This window comes from Drosophila santomea, chromosome 3R (genome assembly GCF_016746245.2).
Source record: "Drosophila santomea strain STO CAGO 1482 chromosome 3R, Prin_Dsan_1.1, whole genome shotgun sequence".
In the NCBI taxonomy this organism is placed as follows: Eukaryota; Metazoa; Arthropoda; class Insecta; order Diptera; family Drosophilidae; genus Drosophila; species Drosophila santomea.
The window spans coordinates 22,963,922-22,987,848 of record NC_053019.2 but is presented as its reverse complement, the minus strand read 5'-3'; the positions used below and the strand labels follow the sequence as shown (position 1 = coordinate 22,987,848).

Here is a 23,927-nt window from a genome sequence, read left to right as displayed (position 1 = left end):
TTTGTTGCATACATATCTGATATCTAGCTAGCAATCCTTTGTTAAATGTATGTGTGTTTAAGGCATCTGCAATGAGCTTGCATTTCTTAACTGCTTGACTTCGCTTAATGCTTATGTAAACTTTAAAGGAAATGTAAGCAGTTTATTAAGTTTAAATGTATGTATAATTTCAAATATACAAAAACATTTTCCGTGTAGGGAGAGAGGGAGCTAAAGGCTGCTCGTTGTCCGCAGCTAAACGCGGAGGGGCCGGCATTTGGCATAATGATGGCCACCGGCGGGGCTCGGGACTCCGTACTGAGCCGGCTGCTCCGCCGAGCAACTGCGTCTGGTTTGCTGAGTGCCAATTGCTGTTGACATGCCTTTCATTTTAGGCGACAGCGCTTCCTGCTGAGCCAATTTAACCCGGATGACCCACAACGTCGCGTTTGTCCAGGTGAAAATCATTCGGAGGGATTCAGCGATCCTCGTTAATATCGAATCCTTAATCCTTTGAAGAGAAGAGAGTGTAATTTAAACATAAATAACATTTCTGGTTTAAGTACAATCGCATGCTAAGCTTGTTAATCAAATCTCAAATGGGCCTTTTATTTATTGCTTTAGTCTGAAAAAACGCGATTATTATAAATCAAAAGATTTCGTCATTGCATTATTTATAACAATTTCTAATGTGTCGATAGCATGCATTAATATGGGCTTAAAACAAAATTAGCATTTAAATTAATTTGGCTGGCTGAAAGAATTTATTGTGGTTATAGGGACTAAATGACAGGTTGAAATGAAAGTGATGCCAAATGTCATTTGATGCTCAGGAATTTTAAGCTATATTTCACTTTATTTACCTTCTGTGCATTTTGATTATTCATTATAAATAAATAAGTGTGTAAGTAATTGATATGTGTTAGGAAAAAGTTGCTGCCATTTGCGAGGTTACATGAACTGCAGAGCACTTTCAAATAGGAATACATTGAATTCGGACGTCACCGTTTTTATGGGTTGTCAAAAACAGTGAAATTGCCATTGGGCAATGAAATATAAATGCCAACTTAAATTGTATTTCGCCAGGACATCTCAGGACATTTCTGCTGGCGGCGTCTTCGCGTCTCATGCAACGGAAGCGGAATAACTTCAACGTTTGGATGTCTCTATTTTGGGGGTATTCACGGTTGCAGTTGCCCCAGTTGTCTGCGTCACTTTATGCGAGCCAATAAATTTCATCTCGCTATCTGAGTATCTAGGTATCTGAGTATCTAGGTATCTGAGTATCTAGGCATATCTGGGTATGGGTATATTTGGGTATCTGTTTATTGATGGACCTTTGTTTGGCATCGATGTTGCGCTGATGGCTGAATGGCAAAGCTTTTGGCAAGAAAGAGGAGCTTACCAACCAGTTTGGCGGCTCAAAAGCTCTGCGCATGAGGTAAGCGGAGCGATCGCGGCGCGTACCGCTCACAGAATCGAGCGTGAAGACTTGGCGAACGGTCGACAAGCGGACCGAGCAATACACTTCAGTGCCAAACAGAGACAGCCAGAGAGACAGTGAAAGAGAAGGAGAGAGAGATACAGAGAGAGTGAGCAACAAGTTTGCCAGTGGAAATTTTAGTAACGAAATGCAGTGAATACAGCCAGTGAATGCAACGAAACTGGCTCAAAAGTCCAAATAAAACAAAACAAACTCTCGAAAACTATTTAAAAAAACCCCCACTATGAACAGCAAGGCCGAGGCAGTGAAACAAAACGCTGAGTGAATCTAGTTAAACATTTTAAATCCGAAACCAAAACAGCAACAAGTGAAAGAGCCAGACAGAGACGGCCAGAGCGGTACGTCGCGAGTGTGAACGAGACAGAGCACCCGAGACTTTCGCATCTGACAATTCGAATTTTGCATGCCGAGAGATACAGCTACGCTAGAGCTGAAGCTGAAGCTGGAGTCACAGAGATACAGTAGCTATAGAGCCTGAGAAAATATCTGCAAAATACCATAATTGTTTATAGCGCGACTCAGAAATGGAGTACGAGAAAATGTTGTACATGCCAGCCAGTGAGGTAAGTGGCGATAATGTATCTGTATCTGTATCACGTAGTGGCTTGAAAACATAGCTGTAGCTATAGAACTACATACATACATAGCTGATAGATGATGATAACCTTTCGCCCGCCATTATCATCGGGGGCCATTTGAGTCGGAATATAGAGTATCTGCATCTGCATCTGTATCTGTATCTGTCGCTTGGCACATTATGCGCAGTTCGGTGGCAGAAAAGCTGCCTCTGCGGCTTTTAATTAGCAGCGCAGCGCATCTCGTGTAGGCGGCAAAAGTATCTTTCGGTCCGCATCTTGCACTTGGCATCCCGCGAATGCGAATGCTGATGCGAATGCGTGTCACTGGGTGAGAGTAGCCCCAGTACCCAGTGTTCAGTATACAGTCTACAGTATACCCACTAAGTCAGCCAGTTACATTTTCGCATTTGTCTTTAATTACAATAACAGCAATAGCAATAGCAATAGAAACAGCAATAGCATCCAAGGCAACTTTCAAAAGATGCTTTCATTTTGCAAGAAGTGATTCTAAATGATTGTCAACTATGGCACGACAACAAACAGTAGCACAAACGCCGAGTAAGAGCTGCCATGTCGGCCTGAACTGGCATTTCACTCGGAAAGTGCATTCCAATCCAGCAGATACTTTTTGTTGGACCTACTTAAGCTCCATTGGCTATGTACGCAAGTCTTTGACGTTTGTCGCTGCTGCTGGTGATGCTGCTGCCAGCATTGCAATAAAAGAAAATACGGAAAATGGCGAGGAAAAAAACTTGTATTTACCATTTTTGATTGATTTGATGGAAATGTGTCTCCGCGCTTTTCCAATCGCTGACACAGAAGCAAGTGGCTTGCAACAGCGCTTAGAAATGCACTGCAAGATTGCAAACTTGCAAGATAGCAAGATGGCTAGAAGACAAGAAGACAACCACACACTCATCTCTCATTATATTTATGGACATAATAAAATAAATACTACTGCCAACAATTATAAATGCAAGCCGCTTTCGCAGCTCAGCCACGCTAAGCCGCGTCGAGACAAGACGAGTTGAGGAAAACTCGACATGACATAAATACTTCAACTTGTCAGGTTTTTCTTTCCCTCAGCGCCAGGCCTTCTCCATCCATCGAGAATCCATCGAGAGTGGCATTTCTAAGTTCGCTCGCTCAGTCAAGGGCCATTTCCAACATATCCAATCGTATTCAACCTATCCAATCCTATCCAACCTATCCAATCCTATTCCATCCTGTCCAGAACGACTGGTTATCAATCAAACCGATTATACAATAATAATCACTTTTTGGGTGTGGCTCCCAACTTGGCCATTGTTGTGGCACATGCACTCAACGAAACTAGTTTTTCACCTACCGAATGAAAATTCTATTACCATTTTAGCCCACTCTTTGAACGTCTTTGAAACTCCGCAAAATGACAATTATTATGTGGTATATTTGGCATATTTTTGCAGTGTATTACTAAAATATTGCCACGGCAGCCTGTGGTTGCGGGTCTTGTCTTGCGGCTTCAGCATTGAATCTCGCCTGGCTTTTATGCAAATTGAAATGAGTTGGCTTCGCAACGTCTTTTATACGGAATAATTGTCAGTGCGTGCAGCGCATAATGAGTGCAGAAGGGATTGGATCTGCAGGGTTCAGTGCCTAGACATAAGCGCATTCCTGCCCAGAATGTGGGTGTGGGTATGGGTATAAGTGTGGGATGGGCCAAAAGTCCAGTCTCCCAGCCTGGAACAGGGATGGTAGAGTCGTAAGTGCCACTTGTGCGGTGGGTGTGGGTGTGCTAGTCGATGTCTGGATTGTCCATCAGAAGAGTGTGTCCAAGTGGTTATCGAGCGGGTTAATGTGCGGCATACTGAGAGGCAGAGATCTTTGCAGTCCTGCCGTCAAAGTGGGAGCTTTAATTAATTTGGTTAGCTGGTTGCTGGTTAGTTGCTGTTCGACAGAAGGACAAGCCGGAACATTGTGGGTCGTTGCAGTTGCCACCGACACTTGGCATATTAAGCAGGCTGCAAAGAATGCAGCATAATTGAAATGTTGCACCCATTTGAGATATTTATTAACCTTGCTGGCAGCCATTTATCTAGCATGAAATGTCGACAATTAAATGCAATGCAAATAGCGAAGAATGGCAAGCTGCAGCACAGTTTTGCCCCGTCACGAAGTGGCTAAAACCAACACCAAACTGCAAACACTCGCACTTGCACACACAGACACACACACACAGATAGGGGGACAAAAAGGCAGAGATACGGAGACAAAGATACAAAGATACAGAATAATGAGTGAAACAAACAGAAGGCAGCCATGTAAAAATAAGCAGAATAAGTCTTGTCTCTTTGACAGCTTAACCCACGCATCCGAGCTGGTAGATGGTTACTGCTAGATTGTACGTGGATTGGGGATTTGCCAGAGTATCTCTGTCTGTTTGTGTGTGCATGTGTGTGTTGACAGCGCACTTCAACATGGCCGTAACCCCCTTTGCCCATCATCAGCCATGGTGGCATGTTACTTTATATGTGCTATATGGCATATGGTTTATCCGATACCGAAGCGCGCGAATAAAGCGAACATTCATTAAACAAACAATTTGGAAAGGGTAGTGCGGAGTTCGGGGTCAGACTGGCACCGCTTCGCTTCACTTCACTTCACTTGGCTTGGCTTTTGCCAGCTCCATTGCCATAATGCGATTAGAACAGATTACCTGACAATTGTCGCCGACTGAGGACTGAGAGCTAAGAGCTGAGAAGCTAGTGAACACCTGAGGTTAGGACCGTGCGGCATTAGCATAGTTTGTTTATTTAGTTCAAAGATACATATAAATTAATTTAAATATCACCTGGCCATAACTCAGCTGCATGTCAGCACTCAAGGCCTCCAAAGCTGCACTTGCAACTGATTATATTATTAATATTATTATTGTATTTTTTCGTGCTGGCCACGCTAAGAACATATGTACATGTACCCTTCACTCCAACCTTTTGTCTGCTTGCGATTCGGATTGCCCGATACCGATTCAGATTCAGATTCAGATACATATGCCGCCGTACGATTCTGAGTACGATTGCGAGTACGATTCTGGGGCCAACCAAGGTCTCCTTTGTCTATGGGCCTGGGCGCGCCCCGTGTAAGATCTGGTTAAATGGTTTTATACTTGATGATTTTATATAGATCGGTTGGTCGTGAGTTCGCCTTAGGCGTTGTCCATGCCATTCCAGTCCAGTCCATTCGCCAGTTATTCGTTCCATTTATTGTGTGGCTGGGCGGCTTATGAGGCGGTTACGACAATAAGCTATCTGATCGCAGCTTTTAATAATGCTTTTGTCGTTTCTGTCGTTTTGGTCTTTAAAACGTAAACTTGATTTTATTATTAGGCAAAGACAGTGGCAGAGGCAGAGGCAAAAAACCACCACAAGCGCACACAAATAAATATGCCACATTCTTGACAGTGGCTTCGACTTGTTCTAATGAATTTTATTCTGTTTGACTTTGAGTCTGAGCTTGAGTTAGCCACAAAAATCATAAAACTAGTTTTTTTGTTATATTTTTTTTTTTGTTTTTTTTTTGTTGGCCTCTGCCGAAGTTTGGATGTGTATTTTCAATTTATTACTCTCTCTCTCCGCCCGGCGTACATTGCTCAAATATTATTGTTGCTAATTCGGCTAAGGGTTTTTCAATTTGCTGGCCCTAAAAGGGAAATCAAATCTGCCACTGCCTTTGACAGCGCCTCAAAATGTTTGCTTTCAACATGGTCTTCATATCTTTGATTTCAGATTTCTGTTTTCTGATTTCTGAGTACAGATTTCAGATTTCTGATTTCCACATCGCCCATCGATGGCTGTGCTTCGATTTGAATTTGTTTTGTCTTTTGTTTTCTTTTGTTTATGCTGGAAAATGAATTTTTATCAGCCAGCTGGAATTTAAGTAAATTCGGTATATTCGATTTATTTGCTCGTCGGCCGTCTGTCTGCCCCGTTTGAAATGAGTCAGCTTTGAAGTTATGGCATTTCTGCTGCTCGAATGACCGTTTGCACGAATTGCTATAATTTAATTGGAATTCAATTTTTTTGGTGTCGATGCGTGTCAGTCGACATGTGAGTTCCTAACCATCGGCTCTGAATATCCGATTATGCGGCATTAGTCATTCGTCGTGTTCCTCGATTAGAGTTTTCATTGAATCGAAGTGAATCGAGTATTGAGTACTAATGTATCCTGTTTGTGGACAGGTGGAAAGTCCAGAACCTAACATATTTCCCTTTCACAACAACACTGCACTGGGATACACGATACGACACCCACACACACACTCCAAGTCGTATCAATTTGGTGTGCCTTTGTAGATGGCTTTAAAAATAGAATTGCCGGCTAAATGTGTATATAATGGCGCTGTGGTTTTTCTAAAAATACAATCCGCACCTGACAGCCACTTGGCAGAGCCGTTCCAAATCCTAATTGCTGCCGGGGCCCATTGTTTCCATGTCCCGCCTTTGACACCAAAAGCGCTTGGTGATCGATAACAAGCGAAAAACAAGCCGAAATCAACAATCTTGTGACGTACATGGGTGCGGGTGCCAATGGTAACTCGACATATCAATATGGCCGCATATATCGGCGTGATTCCGAGTTATTCTCGGCCCCGATCCCCTCCAGCTTGGCTCAAAAAACAAAAGCGTCTATTGACAGCCGCCCCATGTCCGACACGCCAATGAATTATTACCGGCCAAAAGCGTTTGGCCACAAAAAAGCCTTTTGTCCGCATCTTTCGCTGCGGCACTGGGAACTCCGATTCTGTCAGAATCGTTAAGTTCTGAGCTTGTTTTCACGGCTTTTGTAGAACGAGATTTAATTAAAATTTACGAGTACACCACATGATTCAGATCGCCGAGGTCTTTGTTGTTTTGGACCGCTCCAAAGCAGCAGGAAATCCATACACTGACTGGAATAACCCGAGTGATCTAATTCGCCCAGCTGCGAGGATGTGGGTTTGTCTAAGGGTAGGAGACTATGACACAGCGAATAAATCAAAGTCTGAGTAGAAATTATGCAAATTCTGTCCGCTTTTATTGGCACCCCCTCCCCTACGCCCAATGTGGGAATTATTTATTAGCATTATTTTGCATTAACTATTTGGAGAGTCTTTCGCCCGAGTATTAAGTTCAAGTCCAATTTTGTACTTTTCTGAAAATTTATGAGGGTGGTCAGTTAATGGTCGTAAAATGTAATGTGAGTTTAGCATATATTTTCGATCACACATTTGGAAGCCGAGTGTAATAACTAGTTGACATTCTTGCAGGCTGTCTGCTCCTTAATGGTCCATAAATGGCCCGTAGCAGCTCAATTTATTATGCAGTTTTTGCCCAGCAATCAAAAGTTTTTTTTTTTTATGGCCAATCGACTGAGTCATTGACTGCAGCTGCTGAATCATGTCCTAAGTTTTCCTTGGTACTTTCCTTCTATTTGACTTTAAACTCAGCTCGGAATTCGGGTGAAGTACACTGGGCTGGGATATCGCTCTAATAATATGCAGATTACGCAAGGTAATCACCGAAGTGTTCGGTGTGTTCGGCGAAATCGAAATGTTTGTGCTGGCAATTAGCGGGCAGGCGAGAAAAGCGAACTGAAATCACTCATACGCCCCGTTGTCGAACAATTAAAACACAGAAATTGTAATAACATCGTGACTAGTTAGAATTATGGCGTCGTCAAGCGCAGCCAATAATAATAATATTGCTGCCCACCGCCTCCCCGATATCTGATAGCTAAAAGCTGCAAGCACTACTTGGAAAATCCAGTATGAGCTGTTTTTTATAATAATAAGCGCACAGCGCATAGTCATATAGGACCCCCTATCCCCCACCTTCTCCCTTGGGCCCACAGAAATCGGGCTGCATTGCTTAATGAAAAACCAGTTTCTCACAGCTAAAAATTGGTAGCGCATTCGAGCCGTATTAACATTGCCTTCTTTTATGACGCTGCCGTGCCAATAAACAAATAAAACTGAAAAACTAAAAAACTGAAAAACTGAATAAGGCAAATAAATTGCTAGCCTAGACGATGGAAGGGGGGGGGAGGGCTTGTGAAGCCCAGAGCTGAGAGAACGCTTTGATTCTGATCTAGTCATTGTTTGGCTGCTCGAAAAAAGTACACACCCCCCTCGTCTAGGGGCCTGTGGGTTTTTTCTTTTTTTTCGTTCCTTCTCGCAGCTGCCTTCTGTGGCGTCACTAGTCGCAAATCGCAAATCGCAACTTGATAAATGAGAAAATCAATGCCACTGCGAGCTTAGTACGCCTCCTGCTCTTGTCTCGTTGGCTTCGCTTCCCAGTGCCGCCACCATCGGTGGATAACTAAGGTTAAGCTCAGTCCCAACTCAAACTCATCAGCACTCAACTCAATCAGAAACAAATCAGAATCGAATCTGTGCCGAATCAGTATTGAATCAGTACCGAATCAGAAACGAATCAGAACCGAAAATTTCCATACCTTGTCAGGTAGGTGCTGCGAGTACGAATTAGAAAGGCGGCCGCACATACGCAAAAATCCAGATGGAATCAACCAAATAAAACTAATTAACTTTCATGGGCGTGATAATTAAGACAGGTGGCCGCGATTCCACATCTCAGATCGTCGGACAATTAGTGAAGTCCCGGCAAGATGGCGCCAGCAGTGTTTTGATTTTCAATTAGCAGCCTGGCCCTCTTTTTTTTATATTTGGCTAACTCTAGTTCTTGTTCATGCACTGAGCGAAAATAGATCGAACAGAATGCAGATTATTGATAGAAATAAACTGTGCAAGCTTAAGATAGGAAAAAGTTTGTAAAGCAAAACTGAAAGATTTCTTGAATATATATTGTAATAAGAAATACCTTGACTTATCTTTTTTGTCACTGTGTATTTATCTTTGGCACCACTTTCTTTGTACCTCTGCAGATGCCTAACAGTCCGCAGCTGAAGCCACATCAATTCCAGGCCCAGACGCCAACGGATCAGTACTCCTCCTATGCAGACAACTTCGACCTGTCGCTGCTGCCGCAGGAGTCCGCACCCGCACCCATTCCCACCACCGTCTTCCAGTACAACGCGCCCCAGATCAAGGTCGAGTGCGCCTGGGACAGCCAGCCCCCCCTCCAGCAGCATCAGCAACAGCAGCCCCCTGCGCCCTACAACATCCCCTCCAGCCACCAGCTGATTCCGCCGCCCGCCTATCCGCACAGTGCCTACCCCTCGCCGCAATCCAGTCCGCTGCAGTCGGAGTTCGCGGCCTACGGACTTGGCCGATTTGGCGGTAGCTACGACAGCCTGAACAGTCCATCGCCCTCCCTGGAGGCGGTTAGCATCAAGCAGGAGCTGCACATCCTGCCACCCTCGCCGCCAGAGTCCAACTGCGAAACGCCATCGCCCAGATCCTCCTGCGGCGAGAGCATCAAGGCCGAGCCCTTGGATGCGGACATCGAGAGTCTCATCGATCTGAACTCTCTGCTGCAGCAGCAGAGTGTACACAGTACACAGAGTCTGCAGGACACCAAGCCCGATCACCAGCTGCTGCGTGAGTGCCTCGAGGACACCAGCTTCCAGAAGCGCCACAACCTGAAGCCCCTGGCTCTGGAATCCTTCATCGGTGGCTTGGCCGAGGTGCGCGGCGACTTTGAGCCCGTCATTTCACTGGCCCTGGAACATGCCAAACGTGAGGCGGACGCCATCTGCGCGGAACTGCAGATATCGCAGGGTGAGTGTGGAGTAACCGAGTCCTTCGAACAGTTTGTTATAACTAGAATGGTTCCTGCAGATCCCAATGGCTGGTCGCCCGCCCAGGTGCACGCATGGCTGCGATCCACCTTGGCCCAGTTCAGATTGCCGCCGGTTGCCGACTTGGAGCTGCACTTCTGCGAAAACGGTGCCGCACTGGCATTACTCAGCGAGGAGGAATTCGTGCGTCGACTACCAGAGGTGAGTCCGAAGGTCAATCACAGTCTTTATCGCAGAGGTGCGACAGAAATCTCTAGGGTTTTCCAGTTGACTTGCAGAAGTCGCGGAATTCCAGCTGTAAGCATTTCATTGTTTCTACCGAAACTTCCGATTTTGGTTTAACTGAATAATAATTATTGGGCAGCCAAAAGAATGTATTTTTAGCCTTATATTTAGATATAATGTGTGAACTGGTTTGATTTAATGTTTTTTGGGAACGAAAGTACATTTGGGAGTTATAGGTTCTAAACTGAAACAACGGGTTTTAAATTATCGCATTGAAGAATCAAAGAAATACGTAAATGCAAATTTCATATTAAACCAGCAAGTTTGTCAATATTTGAAAAAGATGACACCTATAAACGCTGCTGCTTTAATGGGCACAAGTTAGACTGACGCTGGTATTTTTCCAAATTCCAAGAAAATAGAAGAAACCACCATAAAGATATTTCAATGATTAGGAATTATGTAGAAATACAGGCAGGCCATAAGAAGTGTGACTCAAAAAAAACACACGTATGACTTAACTGGGCGAGTGCCAAAATAGTTGGGCATATTACAAAATCGATCAGCACAAAGCAACGGGCCAATAGCCCATGGCATATAAAACAATAACACAATGCAAATGCCAATAGCAAAGAGCCAATATGCGGAGAGGCCCAATCAATGCGATTGAATTGAATTTCGCGTACGGGGTATGTATCGAAATGGAATGGAAATGGCTAACCAAATAAACAACAACAAAAACAACGAGGAGCAAAACAAAACGAAACGATACCGAAAACGATACGATACCAAACGAAAACTAAAACGAAACAAGTTTCGTAACTGGCGTTGACGTCATGGCTGCCAGCCAGAGCGGCTTACAGGCCCATTCGGAATCAGAAATCAGCAATCAGAAAGCAAAACGCAAAACTTAAAACTTAAGAGCCAAAGCTCAGAGCTCCAGAGCTCGGTCCTCAAATTTAAAAACTGGAAACCTGTTGCCAGCAATTAGGCAGAGCTGGCGGTTGGCCATCCATCTAAACTACTCCACATCTACATCCACAACCCATTACCATCCAGCGAGCATGTGCTCTCCGCCTGTCGAGAGTTTTGCCAAAAATATATCAATGATTACATTCGCCTAGGCTCGTTAGGTGCTGCTTTTGCTTTTGCTTTTGCTTTTGGTTTTGTTGCTGCTTTGGCTTTGGCAGCCGCAGAGAGTGCAGTGAGAAAGGCAGAAAACAAAAGACTTAGGCGACGAACGCGCACCAAAACGAAATCGGAGAGCAGGCGGCCTGTCGCCAAAGAAACAAAAATTAGTAACCGTGGTCATGGCTGTAAAGGTGAAAGAATGTGTGAAGGTTGTTTGGTGAAACTGCAGCACTTGGACGGATGATTACGAGCCATCGTCGCGGCTCAGATGATTGCGGGGGGAGGGGTGGGTAAAAGAGGGGTAAGAGCGCGACTGGCAGCACTCGAAGTGAGCCAACGACCAGCAACGACATTGCAAGGTGAAAGTAAGTCGTCGCCGCCGTTGTCTCTCGTTGTTGCTACCACTACATACTTCGAGCACCACCACTTCTTCTGCTGCTGCTGCTGTCAGTGCAGCTTTTATACCACAGAGACTGCACATAATTTATGCACTTGAAGAGCCCAAGAATTTCCAATTGATATGCCGTCTAGATGGCGATCTGGCCAAGGATTAAGGCTTTGTTCCCATTCGATGTGTCTCACTTTCGGCTTTCTTTCTCTTGCAGAGCGGCAGCACACTGCACGCCCAGTTGGAGATTTGGAAGATGGCCTACGCCGACCAGCCCGCTCATCAGCAGCATTCCCAGCAGTCTGCGAGCACTGATCTCTGGCCGGCCAGCTATGCGATGCCCAATTTGGATCTGGACTACAACGAGGACAGCGAAGGTGAGTTCGATAGATGGCAAACTATTTGCATAGGCTTCCATTTGATTTGATCTTGGCCAGTTCACTAACTCGTATATATTCCTTCTACAGATGATGACGATATGGACACAGATGAACCAGTGGCACCTCTGAACGGCAGCTCCACTTCACCGCCCGCTACCACTGCTTCCAATGGAGCTACGGCTACAGTAAAACGTGCCAATGGTGGACGAACGGGCGGCGGTGGTTCGCACATTCACCTGTGGCAGTTCCTCAAGGAGCTGCTGGCTTCGCCGCAGGTGAACGGCACGGCCATCCGGTGGATCGACCGCAGCAAGGGCATCTTCAAGATCGAGGACTCGGTGAGGGTGGCCAAGTTGTGGGGCCGGCGCAAGAATCGACCGGCGATGAACTACGATAAGTTGTCCCGCTCCATTCGGCAGTACTACAAGAAGGGCATCATGAAGAAGACGGAGCGGTCACAGCGGCTGGTCTACCAGTTCTGCCATCCCTACAGCCAGTAGCCCAGTTATTTATTGCTAGTTGTAAGTGGCACACCTGACCGACCCACCTGATCCATGATCCATGATCCATGATCCAAGATCCGCTGACTATTCTCGACTAGCCTTGTGGGCCTAGCGAGCATTAGTTTTAGTCCTTGTACATAAACCACTCACAATCTTGTTAGGCACGAAGGTAAGTTCGTGCATCGATTAAGTTTGGCCCTAGACTAAGCTAAAATCCGCGTCCGCTGGCGAAGGTAAGTTCGCCGTGGCCGGGTTTTAAGTGACCCACGCAGTTTCACCGCAATCGATCGTAGATCTAACTCTGATCCCGCACTGCAGCTGGTCATTCGGCTGCAGTTGCGCATGTTTGACTTACCGGCGACATCTTTATTCAACTGCTGCCTGTCCACGCGAAGGATACTGACTCATCAGGCGGATGTCCGGTGACCGGAGTGACTGGAGTGCATCCTGGAGCTGGACCGCCATTAGTAGTCCGAGGCGAAATTGGCCAGAAGGTCGCAGTGTCCGGAGCACTCAAGGCGAACAGTCAGTCAGTTGAAGGACTAACCTGACTTGAGCATCCTTCGCTGGCAGCATGAAGGTGTCGAGGTAATTTTAGGAACCATATATCTATGATATATCAAAAGTAAGTTCTATGAACAACTTAATAAGCGAACAAATGTTAAATAGTAGTTGTAAGGCGATTAAGGCTCGATTTAGCCATAGGTTTCCTCGAAAGTTTTTTCTCTTCACTTCGCAACAAAAAAAAAAGTTAAAAATCTTTCGACCTCGTCCGATTATGCTCTATATATATCTCATAGCTTGATCAATTATTTATTCTTTACCGGGTGGCGGTTCAATTTAGACGTATTTCGTTTCCACTTATTTTGATTATACGCAATTAGCATAATTCGTGCATAATTTTCTCTAGTTTCGTTTTATGTGACGGGTAGCGAGTTTAAGTTAATTTTAATATTTATTCGCTGGCCCAGCCGAGCGGTGAAATTATGGAAAGTCAATTAGTTTTGCAGCTATTTGCATTAGCATTAATGCAGGCGCTTTAATTGAATTATGCAACGGCCAATTGGCTGCTTGGTTGCTGCTTATTTTGTTAACCAAATAGAACAGTTACCGTTTATAAAAATATTTATACGCATATTCCACACCTAATTAGGACATTGCCCCCACTTTGCCTGGCAACTAGATATATGCACTTTACACTTTTTACGACACACCAATTATTTATTTATTTATTCAACTAACATATTGTCATGCTACACTATCCGATACGATAACGAAATAAAAATCACTGCAAAAAACAATCGCCAATTACTATACTCCTATATGTTTACACTAAATCAGTGCGGGGGATTTCGCAGTTTGAAACTGAAATAGAAATTAAAATTGAAGTTGAAATGGAGAAATGGAAATGGGAACTGAATGTGATACCCATTTTTGCAGTAATCGAAGGCGCTGCCCTTGTGCAGCCAGCAAAACATTTTAGATTGCCCTGTCAGTTGGTCTCGTTGCATTCGTGTGTGACCGATGTGATTTTCAATCAGCGTAAAACTATTCCTCGCCGGAGGAAAATCATCGATGTTTGGTCGAGAATAGAAATACAGATATACACCGCCATACGAATGCATGCAAAATCGGTATCCGGGGATTAGCGTGGCCCCATATTAAGTCGTTTGAGATGCGGCCGAGATGCCTTTGCCGAGATTAATTTAATGCGCCCGAATGGGTTTATCGTCTTTGTTGTCCCACAACTCCAGTGCCATCTCCTTCTTCATTTAAATACTAAATCGCATTAAGTGCCATCAAGTGGAAAATTCCCAAAAGCAATAAATTCATTCCATCCATTCCCTTGCTCTCACTTTTTGAGTGAAAGCTGCGCGCTCTCGACAATATTTGCATTATCCCGGCGATGGCTGTTTATCCTGAGCCGGCAGAAGGCAGAAGGCAGCCGGCTGCCTTGCCTTTCTCTTTGTCTTTCGGCTGTTGAGTTTGGGCCTCAGCTTGGGCTTGGGCTTGGGTTTTAGCGTCCTAGCGTCCTCGTCCTGGTTCTCATCATATTTCCAGCGCCTTGGCAGCATCCCTATCCCCATCTAGCCAGACGACAAAAACTACAAAGACAAATATTTAATTGAATTAGTGCAGCAAGCGTTAAGCTGACGCAGACATTGTGCAAGGACACGCCCATGCCGTAGTCTTAAATTTGAATTTCGAGTTTGATTCATCAACAGGTTCGTTACCGCTCGCAGCCTTAAGATATGCGGCAAATTGGGATTTGGCCCGCCTTTCTGCTTTCCTGCCGTAAACGTTATCCTTCCTTCCTTTCTTCATTCCTTTTCTTTGGCTGCTCACTTGGCCAGCCATTCTTATGGTAATTTGTCAATTCCAGAAGGCAGAAGGCCCAGAAGCGCACAGGCCAGCCATTTTCTACATATTTTGATAATTACGACTCGGCTGTCAATTGACCCGACCCCGCCCAGTTAGTTAGCCCTTTTTTAAGCCTCTGCCCTTTTGAGTCCGTCAATTTGCCGTTTAAAAATAGCCACCAGCCCACAGGACCCGCCCTGATATCCTGCGCTCGTAAACGGAGACATTTTGCGCGCATTGTTGAGCTCGGGGCTCCAGTTTTTCGCCGGCACCTTTAATTAGCATAATTGGTGACATTGAAGCGGGACGCGGAAGGCGGCGCCATCAAAGCATTATGAATGTGCTCAAAAGCCAAGCCGCAATGGCACAGAAATATTCACTGCTAATTAAATGTCGGGCCTAATCAATTATGAACTCGGCACCCCAAAAATTCGCTGGCCAGCGAGTGGGAAAAAGTGGCCAAGCAGATGAGCAGATGAGCAGCTGGAAACGGAAAAGGAAAATGCCCAAGCTAAGGTTTAAATTTTACATTAGACTAATTCAGGACGTAAATTGCCGGGTGTCTGGGCTGCATACCAAAGTCCAAGGACCCTCATGCACTCCAACTCCGCATGCTCGGGTAAGTGAAAATTCAATTTAAATTGATGTCGACTGACTACTGGGGAAGGAGTGTATCTGCCATTTAAGTTAAGTACCTTGGCCACATACTCACCCACCATCTCACCAGCTCACCATCTCACCAGCTCACAATCTCACCAGCTCGCATGTGGCGAAGGTAAAATGGCTAACAAGTGGCCGGGCATTTGGGTCCTGTGGCCACAGGACTGCCCATGACTGCGAAATCAGCGTCGGCAAAACAGCAACATTTTTAAAAATTCATAAAAAGGCCATAGTCAGTGGCAGACACCGTGGCTGAGCCACTGCTCACCTTTGGTGTTCGTTTGGTTGCGGTTGTGCCTTTGCTTGTGCTTTTGCTTTTGCCGGGCACCTTCATTTTTCAAGTGTGTTTCAATTTTGCACTTGCCACCCCAAGGCACCGCCGCCTGTCGGTGGTAATGAAATTACAATTTTTATAGGCCGGGCCATGAAAAATAAATGAGACTTAAGCACATTGCCAGGCACTGACTAAACTGTTTGCCCGGCCTGTTTCCAAGATGGGTAGACTCTCCTACATATTCGTGGGCCATTCAACAAGTCCATCGGAATCGGTTTCTGCCCTTCGAGGCCTACGCACGGACATAAATATCCTGGCTCGAATGGGGGGGGGGCAGTGGCAATCCCAGTTCGGATCAAATGAAAACTAAAGTCGAAACCTTTTTCCGTGGCTGGAGGTATGTATCTCTGCAGCCCGGTGAGTGGCCCATGCCCAGGCTGGGTTGAATTTCAATTAACTTAAAAAAGTTTTCAGTTTGCCAAGGAAAATCGTTTTCGGTGGGTCCTGGTCCCTTTTTAACAATTTTCCCAGCTTCACTCGAGCGAAATTTATGCTGTGCGCAATTCGTTGCCTACTTTGAGGCGCAAGCAAATCGAGAACAGCGACCGCATTTAGTTTAGTTAAGTGCATTTGATTTGGCATCTAAATGCCCTTGGGTGCGGCCTAACAGCATGGTATTGCAATTTATTGAATTATCCTGCACAGCAAGGGGGTGGTAGAGATGCCAGATGCCAGGGACAATAATCGCATTATGCGGCAAGAGCAGTTCATTACGCACATACAGGCATATTTGGACAACGGTCAGGTGGGCCGATGACCCCGCCACATTCACCATCGCATTTGGGGCACAACAAATTCCTTTCGTGGTCCCGGACACGTCGCAATGTTGGGCGTTTTTAATTAGTTGTGTCGCCTGGCTGTTCCGATTCGAACTCGCACGGCATTTAATTTAATCACGCGCTATGTGCTATATGCTATATGCTACATGCTATACGCTGTATGCTGTATACTGTATGCGTCAAATATTTGAGCAGTGGAAATTGCGTATGCGCCATGTGGGCCGGCAAAGGACTGAGAGACTGAGAGAATGGGAGGCTGAGAACCCATTGTCTGACGACCTCGGCTCCTGCGGGAGACGGCGTTTGGCTGGCTGGCAAATGTGTTGACGCATTTTACAATACACACTGGGACCAACATGGTGTGTGCGTAATTATGAATTCCATAATCATTTCGTTAATATGCGCAGCACGCAGGATAAATTGCAGCCAAGGCAAGCCGGTTGGCGAAAGGCCTCTGGAGTCGCCAGCCGCGCTTATCCTGCGGGGAATTAAAAATAATTTGGGTCGTTTTGGTGTTATGTACCCCATTTTCCAAGCCCCCTTTCCTTCCCTTCCCTTTCCTTCCTTTACTTTTACCCCTTCCAGGACCTTTGCCGTTTGTTGTTTGCCATTTGGCGCCATTCGTTGGCAGGTGTTTGCCTACTTTCCCCGTGTGCGTGTGTTGATTATGGCTTAATTTTTAGTAATTATATTAACATGATTAAATTTGTTTTGATTTCGCTGCCGCTGCGGGGTGATCAAAATTAGTGAAAGTACCCTACCCACCTACCACGGTGCGATCAAATAGAATTAACCGATATTGGAAATACCACGAGTAATCCAATATTGGCCTGTGAACCCAGCGGTCGGCATTAGTGGAGAAATATTTGGCTTTCGACTTGCATTCCCAATGCCAACATACAATGCAAATGCACTGGTAGAATCGCCGGGGGAAATTATTTTAATAAACCAACGTCATTTTCCAGTGGCTCGCGGATATGCAGCATGCGAATATGTGTTCTATACTCCAATGTTACGAGGTGTGGGAGTTCGTGCTTTGTTATTAATTAAAAACGCACATGTGAAACTCATTAAGTGCGCACAATTCGCAAATTCATTTTTATTTTTATTGACTCGCCCGTTACCCGCGATTATGCCAAGTAGCTCACGGTGTGTTCCCGCCCATTAAGGAACAGCCAGCGGCCAATAGACGATGACAGGAGTTTTTTTTTGTGAACGGTGGGTGGGTTTTGCAGCTCCAGTGGCAGTTGAATTAAAAATAAATCTGAAATTATCCAATTAAAAGCGCACGTTCCACAGACAAATCGCCGAGCACAAAGCAACACGAACGCTGGGAGTAAAATAGTCACATTGAACAAAATGTCATTTAAAGTGATTATGCACTGGAAAATGTCATGAGCAAGCTTTTCTAACTATAAATTTTATACAATTAAAGACTCTGTTAAATACTGTCTTTTATTGGGCGTACTCAACATGATTCTGGTTAACACAAGTCAAAGGATCTAGTCACTGCTCTTATCAGTTCTTTCCTCACATGAGCTTATTAAACGCGTTACTTATAGAGTAAAAGGGTATATTACATCATACTATACTATCATACATAGACCATATTCGTTGAAAAGTATGTAACAGGCAGGAGGAAGCTTTTCCGACCATATAAAGTATATATGTAAATATTCTTGATCAGGATCTTTTGAATAAACAATATGCCATAAAGAAAGTTGACTGTTTGGTATAATAGGTATCTAATAGTCGAGTAACTCTCATATAGCGGTCTCTCTGGTTTTAATTTGATTTATTTTAAAACGGAGCTGCATTCATTTGCATGCTGTCATATGAGTGGACTTTTGCGAGCATGTTTTGTGTCCACATGGTAAACGACAGGGCAATAAGGTAATGGTGCTGGGCGGCAAATGGCTTAACGTGTATTAATTCCTTTGAAACGCAAGGTGGCGTGCCAAAGGATTGGCGGCCAAAAGGGTTGGACTGCTGGCAAGCAGGTGCCAAGGCAACTTCAACGCTCCACCGGCCAGGTAGTTAGTGGCTTGCATGTGGGTGGCAGTTTCCGTGACAACTAGCAGAAACTACCTGCGATTCGCGATTCGCGATTCACGGGAGTGAAATGCAGCCGGGGGTAAATTCGCAATATTTTCGAATTACCGGAAAGTATGCAAGCTACAAAAAAAAAAAAAAAAGTGAAGTGAAGTGAAGAAAAGAAATGGGAAAAACGAGTGGAAATGGCCAAGGAATGGGCAGGGAATCGCTGCTGCCGAGTATCATAAGTTGGCTGAACTTTGCGCAAGTCGATGACTTGTGCTCTGTAATTGCGACCAGTGGGTCCTTGCAGGACTTTTCAGCCAACAGCTTCTCGCAGTTGTCGTTGTCATATTGGCGCATTGCTTTGTGCTGCTGCGCTTTTGTGTGCGCTGCCTTTGCCTTTGATGCACTAAACCAAAAATAGCGTTATATATACTATTACCTCTATGAATTTTGGTGCCAGGAATTAGCCAGACATAAGCTGAGAATCTTATAGAACTAATTCCTGAATTTTTCCGACATAAGCTGCGAATATTATAGAACTAATCCCCATGCGTTGTAGATAACTGCACATAGTTTGTGTACCAACAGTTCTTTAGGTGTAAGATCCACTTTCGTTCCACAATCGATCACTAGATACCCCATATTTCTTTCAGTGTGCGTGGCTGCAGTTCGTTATAGCATACGCAACTCATAAATAACGCGAGGGTCGCGAAAGGGCGCGTCGTTGCATTTGCGAGGGGTTTTTGGCCACTTCGAGGCAAGCCAAGCCACGTACTTGCACTTTTGCCACTTTTCTACTTACTTGCTGGAGTTGGTGTGTATGCTATCGAGTGTGTGCGAATGTGTGTGTGTTGCGAGTGTGTGTGGCACTTCAACTCTAATATAAAGTTTGCACTCGAAATGTGCTGCCAGCACTTTTTGGTATTACGCAAAGTTTTCGCTACCTCCCGCGGGGCAACTGCGTGAGAGGTGGGCCAATGGGATGTGGCACGGATACGGAGCACAGAGTACGGAACACGGGTTACGGCTTACGGTCTACGGACGACTACGGGTTACGGGTTGCGGGTTGCATGAGGGGTTACGGGATGCCAGATAGCTGATTCCGACGGAGAGCGAGAAAAAATTAAATTGCTCGCAATTTGCACAGTTCAATGCGCTTTAGCTAAGAGAATTCTCGCACAGATTTTCATAACTTAGAGATGTGCAGTCAATGTCTTTGAAATTCCATGGAAAGTTGTGGCAGGCGACGCTTGTCATGTGAGTGTGTGGCTGAAAGGGCAGGTGTATGGGTGTACGAGTGTATAGGTGTACAAGTGTATAGGTGTGCAGGTGTATAGGTGTGCAGGTGTATAGCTGGTGTACGGGTGTACTCCTGCGCTGGAGCACAAGGACACCTGTGCAGAGTTGTAAACTAACGCAATGACAAACGCAATCACAATAAGAAATTTCACAGTTAGTTAAGTTTGCCTTGTTGGGGGCTTTTGTTTCGTTTTTCCCCATTCGCTTGGCATTCTCACCTGGAAATTTATGCTCGAACCTAGTATAATATATATACTTTGTGGCGGTGTGTGTATGTGTGTGGGGCGTGGCAGCATTGTGCGCTCCACAAATGTGCATAAATAAATTCAAAATCCGCAATTTCTCCACCGCTTCATGCAATTACAAAAGCATTTTCGGCTGCCTTCAAATCCTGAGAAATTATCATTAAGACGAACAGAAGACCTCCCAAAAAAGGGACAATAAATTGCGAGCGTTGCGAAAAAGTTAATAAAAAAAAGTTCAATAAAATCGAAAAGGGTGCTGATTTCGATGCCATGGTAACCTGGGGGAAAGGGCCGAGCGACCCTCATCATAGTTCATTAAATGCGTAAAGGAATAAAAAAAAATGAACGAAATTCTCCAAAAATATATTCCATAAAACTCGTCCCATGCCCGCCCATTGTGGGCGTGGTTCGGGCCCACACGCACATAAAAGTATTTATATTGCCCCTGTCTTTTGTATTGCATTAAAGCGAAAGCAAAAGCAAAAGCAGAAGCAAAAGCAAAAGCAAAAGCAGAAGCAGAAGCAGAAGCAAAAGCAGAAACAGAAGCAAAAGCAAAAGCAGAAACAGAAGCCAAAGCAAAAGCAAATGCGAAAAGCAGGCCGAGAAGCGAGCATAAATAAATTTTGTTTTATGCGTCAATAATGGTGAAGTTATTACGACTCTATTAGAAGGCAGCCGAACTTCCAGGACACATCCTTGCCCTGCCTCCCTGCCCCGAAATGGCTGCATTAAAAAAGTTTACAAAAACTCAGGGCCACAGGGCGCAGGACACGCTCACCTCTGGAATTTCCGGATATATATACGTATACGTATGCCATACATACTTGTGTATTAACCGCAACCTCGGCGCCCCCTTTTTTCAGCGCCCTTTGTCCAACCCACTTAAGCGACGCCGAAACTTTTTTATTAAACCGTGCAGTCCGGCTAATAGATGAAATGAGATGAGTTGAGCCGGGGAAGAGGTCCGGATTGGGATACGGATAGCTAGGGACTGGAACTGGAACTGGGTATCCATATCCAAAATGGCCGCTCGGCTGCGCTTAATAAAATTTATGATTTCGACGCACGGCTTTGACAGTTCAAATTAAAATGGGTGCGGCCCTCGAGCGGCGGGAGAATCCGGGCAGCCAGGTGGGGACATGGGCATCGATCTAAGGATGAGGATGAGCAAGAAGTGGAGGCCACTTGATGGCCGCAAGAAAGTGGAAAGCCAAAAGTTAAATACAAAGTTGGAGCGCACAAATTGATAATGCCGAACCGCTCAGCTCCCCTGACTCCTCATCCAAACTCCAAGATACATAATGCAAAAACTGACATGGCAGCCGCACAATATGAAAGATTATGGCATGCAGCGCAACTGGCGCGGAACGAACTGCCGGGCAGGGAAGTGGATTACGGTATGGAAGTGGGAAGTGGGAAGTGGGAAGTGGGTTCGGTTCTGTTCTGTTATGTTCGCCTTAAATCCCGATCCGGAAACGGCCAAGACGAGGACGACTTGGGGCGGAAGCGCCGCTGCCATCAAATCATTTTGCAAGCGGAAAATGGCGCTTGATAACGTACTTCAGCCCCACGACGAGTCATTGTTGTTTGCCATCGGGGCATGGCCAGAATTTGCGGCGCTCTATAAAAAATTGCAAACATTTCCAGGCAAATCAGAGGAAAAACTCCACTCGCAAAGTTGCGACATTCGCATTACCTTGCACTGCATTTGCGCAATTATTACTGAGATTTTCTAGGCAATCCAAGCAAGTTATTTTTGATTCAATTGCTACCGTGTTTAGATCTGAAAATGTTTTATGCATAAATGGTGCTGGCTTAAACTAATTTTCAAGATAAAGCTGAAAATACTTGCTTCACGTTCAGAGACGGGCAAATACCTTAAACATTTTCCGAATTATTTGCCCAAAATGAGATAATTTTCCAGGATATTTGCAGCCCGCAAATGGTGAACATCAAATCGTAGCGTGGCGCAGTGGAAACTCTGAAAAATGACTTGGCCAAGATGGCTGAGATGGGTGGAGATGGGCGGAGATGGGTGGTGATGGCCAAGTACATAATCAGCAGGGACATGGACATCGACATGACTGGCCGTCCGGGCGGAACTCGCCACTGGCCAGCGGGCCACGTTTCGTTGCGCTTAGTTATTTTATAAAAATTTCTGGTCTTCATTCATTTTTTTTTGTGTTTTTTTTTGTTTTGTGCACGATGGTCTACTCTTGTTGGCTCTTCCATTCAGCACGTTCCTCTGTTTGACTTTCATAAACTTTTAACGACTTTTGCCTTTGCCGCCGCCAAGGCTTACATGTGGCAGCAGCCAGCGGAGTCGGGGAGTCGAGCTGAGAAAAATTGTTGGGAAACTTTCCACTTATACCTATTTGTTTGCAAGTAATTTTGCCGCTCCTGCCGCTCCACCATCCGCATCCATGGCCATCATGGTCATCAAGCTCATCATTGGCCAGCAGCCCAGCACGCTTCATTTGCCGCCTTGCAGCCGCTCGATTGATCGACTTGAGGTGAGTTGCATCCAGTGCATCCATTGCAACCTGTGTATTCCCAGTGCTAAATGCCTGGCTAATCTGCAGCTGTTACTCGGATCGAATCCGTATGCAACTCAAGCACGCCGGCAATCGCAGCCGGGCATTCAAATTAAATCCGACACAGATTCGGACCAGACGACATAAGAGGATGCTGGAGGAAAAGCCTCTGTGGTTGCACATACATACATCATGCATTTATTTGCTTTCCCCATCTTGCAACAGCCTTCTCAGTCTCCTCAGCCTCATAACATGGGTTTATTTTGGTCTTGTTTCTGTGGCAGTGTTATTCTCTCTCAAAGTACACTGCAAAATGCAAAATATCTAAGCCTGTGCACGAGTAGAGCGCAAAATTAAATTCCGCTTAGCTGTGTTTTCACATCAAAGCATCAAAGGGTAATGTGTTTTCAGAGGCTTCAACACATATGAATCTTATCTTTTGTTTTGCTGGGCTTAACCATATTTACATCAGTTATGTTTTACAATTAGCTGTAATACCTTGACCCACTTTGCTATGTTTCCAGGGAAACGCCAGGATTCAGGCTACACTTTGGAACTAGAAACTAATGTTGTATATCCAGAGCGCCTTCTGCCCTCCATCTGCGGTGTGGCAGTGGATCTGGAGCTCACCCAGTGACCTCAATCCGTTCGAGCCTCGAATGTGTGACAATATGGAGCGCATTGGTGGTGCCTGCAATTAGTCAGTGACGGCGGCACATTGCCTATCCAATCCAATGGTAATCCAATGGCAATCCTCTGGAATCCCGCTCCATTACCATTCCGCTTGGATGACCGTTGGCCAGTGGCCACAAATTAAATCATATAAATGCACAATTATTTAATGTCAGGGCGGAAGAATCGGGAGCGCAACAATAAATTAACATTTGTTGTCGACCCGGCCGGAGCTGCGGCCAAGTAACAGTTTCATTGAAAATACGCGTAAAATAAATGTAAATTAAAATACATAATTTATGTGTTTTTTGCAATTATTTACAAACCGACACATTAAAATGGGCAGCGAGATAATGCAAATGGTATGTGGGCTCGGGTGCGGCGGCCTTTCCACTGGGGAAGGTCATTCGCTGGGTGGTGATTACAGGGATGGGGGGGGTGGTGGTTACAGAGGGCGGTGGGGGGCGGGGCAGCAGTCAATTGCTCATTTGGTTTTGGCAGCACGCAGCTGCTGGCCGCAACAATGAACTCCCCGCGGACCAATGAAAGCGTAATGGCCACGCACAAGTGTGCGTGTG

The 23,927-nt window shown here is 45.2% G+C and overlaps 1 protein-coding gene and 1 long non-coding RNA gene across 4 annotated transcripts; both read left to right on the top strand.

Moving 5' to 3' along the window:
* Positions 1-1,469: 1,469 nt before the first annotated feature.
* LOC120452836 (DNA-binding protein D-ETS-4) lies at positions 1,470-13,726 on the top strand. Of its 3 annotated transcripts, none has more exons than XM_039637263.1 (5): positions 1,470-2,046; positions 8,983-9,778; positions 9,839-9,999; positions 11,760-11,919; positions 12,010-13,726. In XM_039637263.1, the coding sequence occupies exons 1-5, from the start codon at positions 2,008-2,010 to the stop codon at positions 12,420-12,422; spliced, it is 1,569 nt and encodes a 522-aa protein (XP_039493197.1). In that variant the 5' UTR covers positions 1,470-2,007; the 3' UTR covers positions 12,423-13,726. The 3 variants fall into 3 exon arrangements, with proteins under 3 accessions (XP_039493197.1, XP_039493198.1, XP_039493199.1); XM_039637264.1 differs by lacking the exon at positions 1,470-2,046 and adding an exon at positions 8,339-8,404; XM_039637265.1 differs by lacking the exon at positions 1,470-2,046 and adding an exon at positions 8,439-8,543.
* A 6,999-nt stretch (positions 13,727-20,725) lies between these two features.
* LOC120452236 lies at positions 20,726-22,315 on the top strand. Its single transcript, XR_005616446.2, has 2 exons — positions 20,726-20,946; positions 21,007-22,315. It is a non-coding gene; the product is annotated as an uncharacterized LOC120452236 (long non-coding RNA).
* Positions 22,316-23,927: the final 1,612 nt, after the last annotated feature.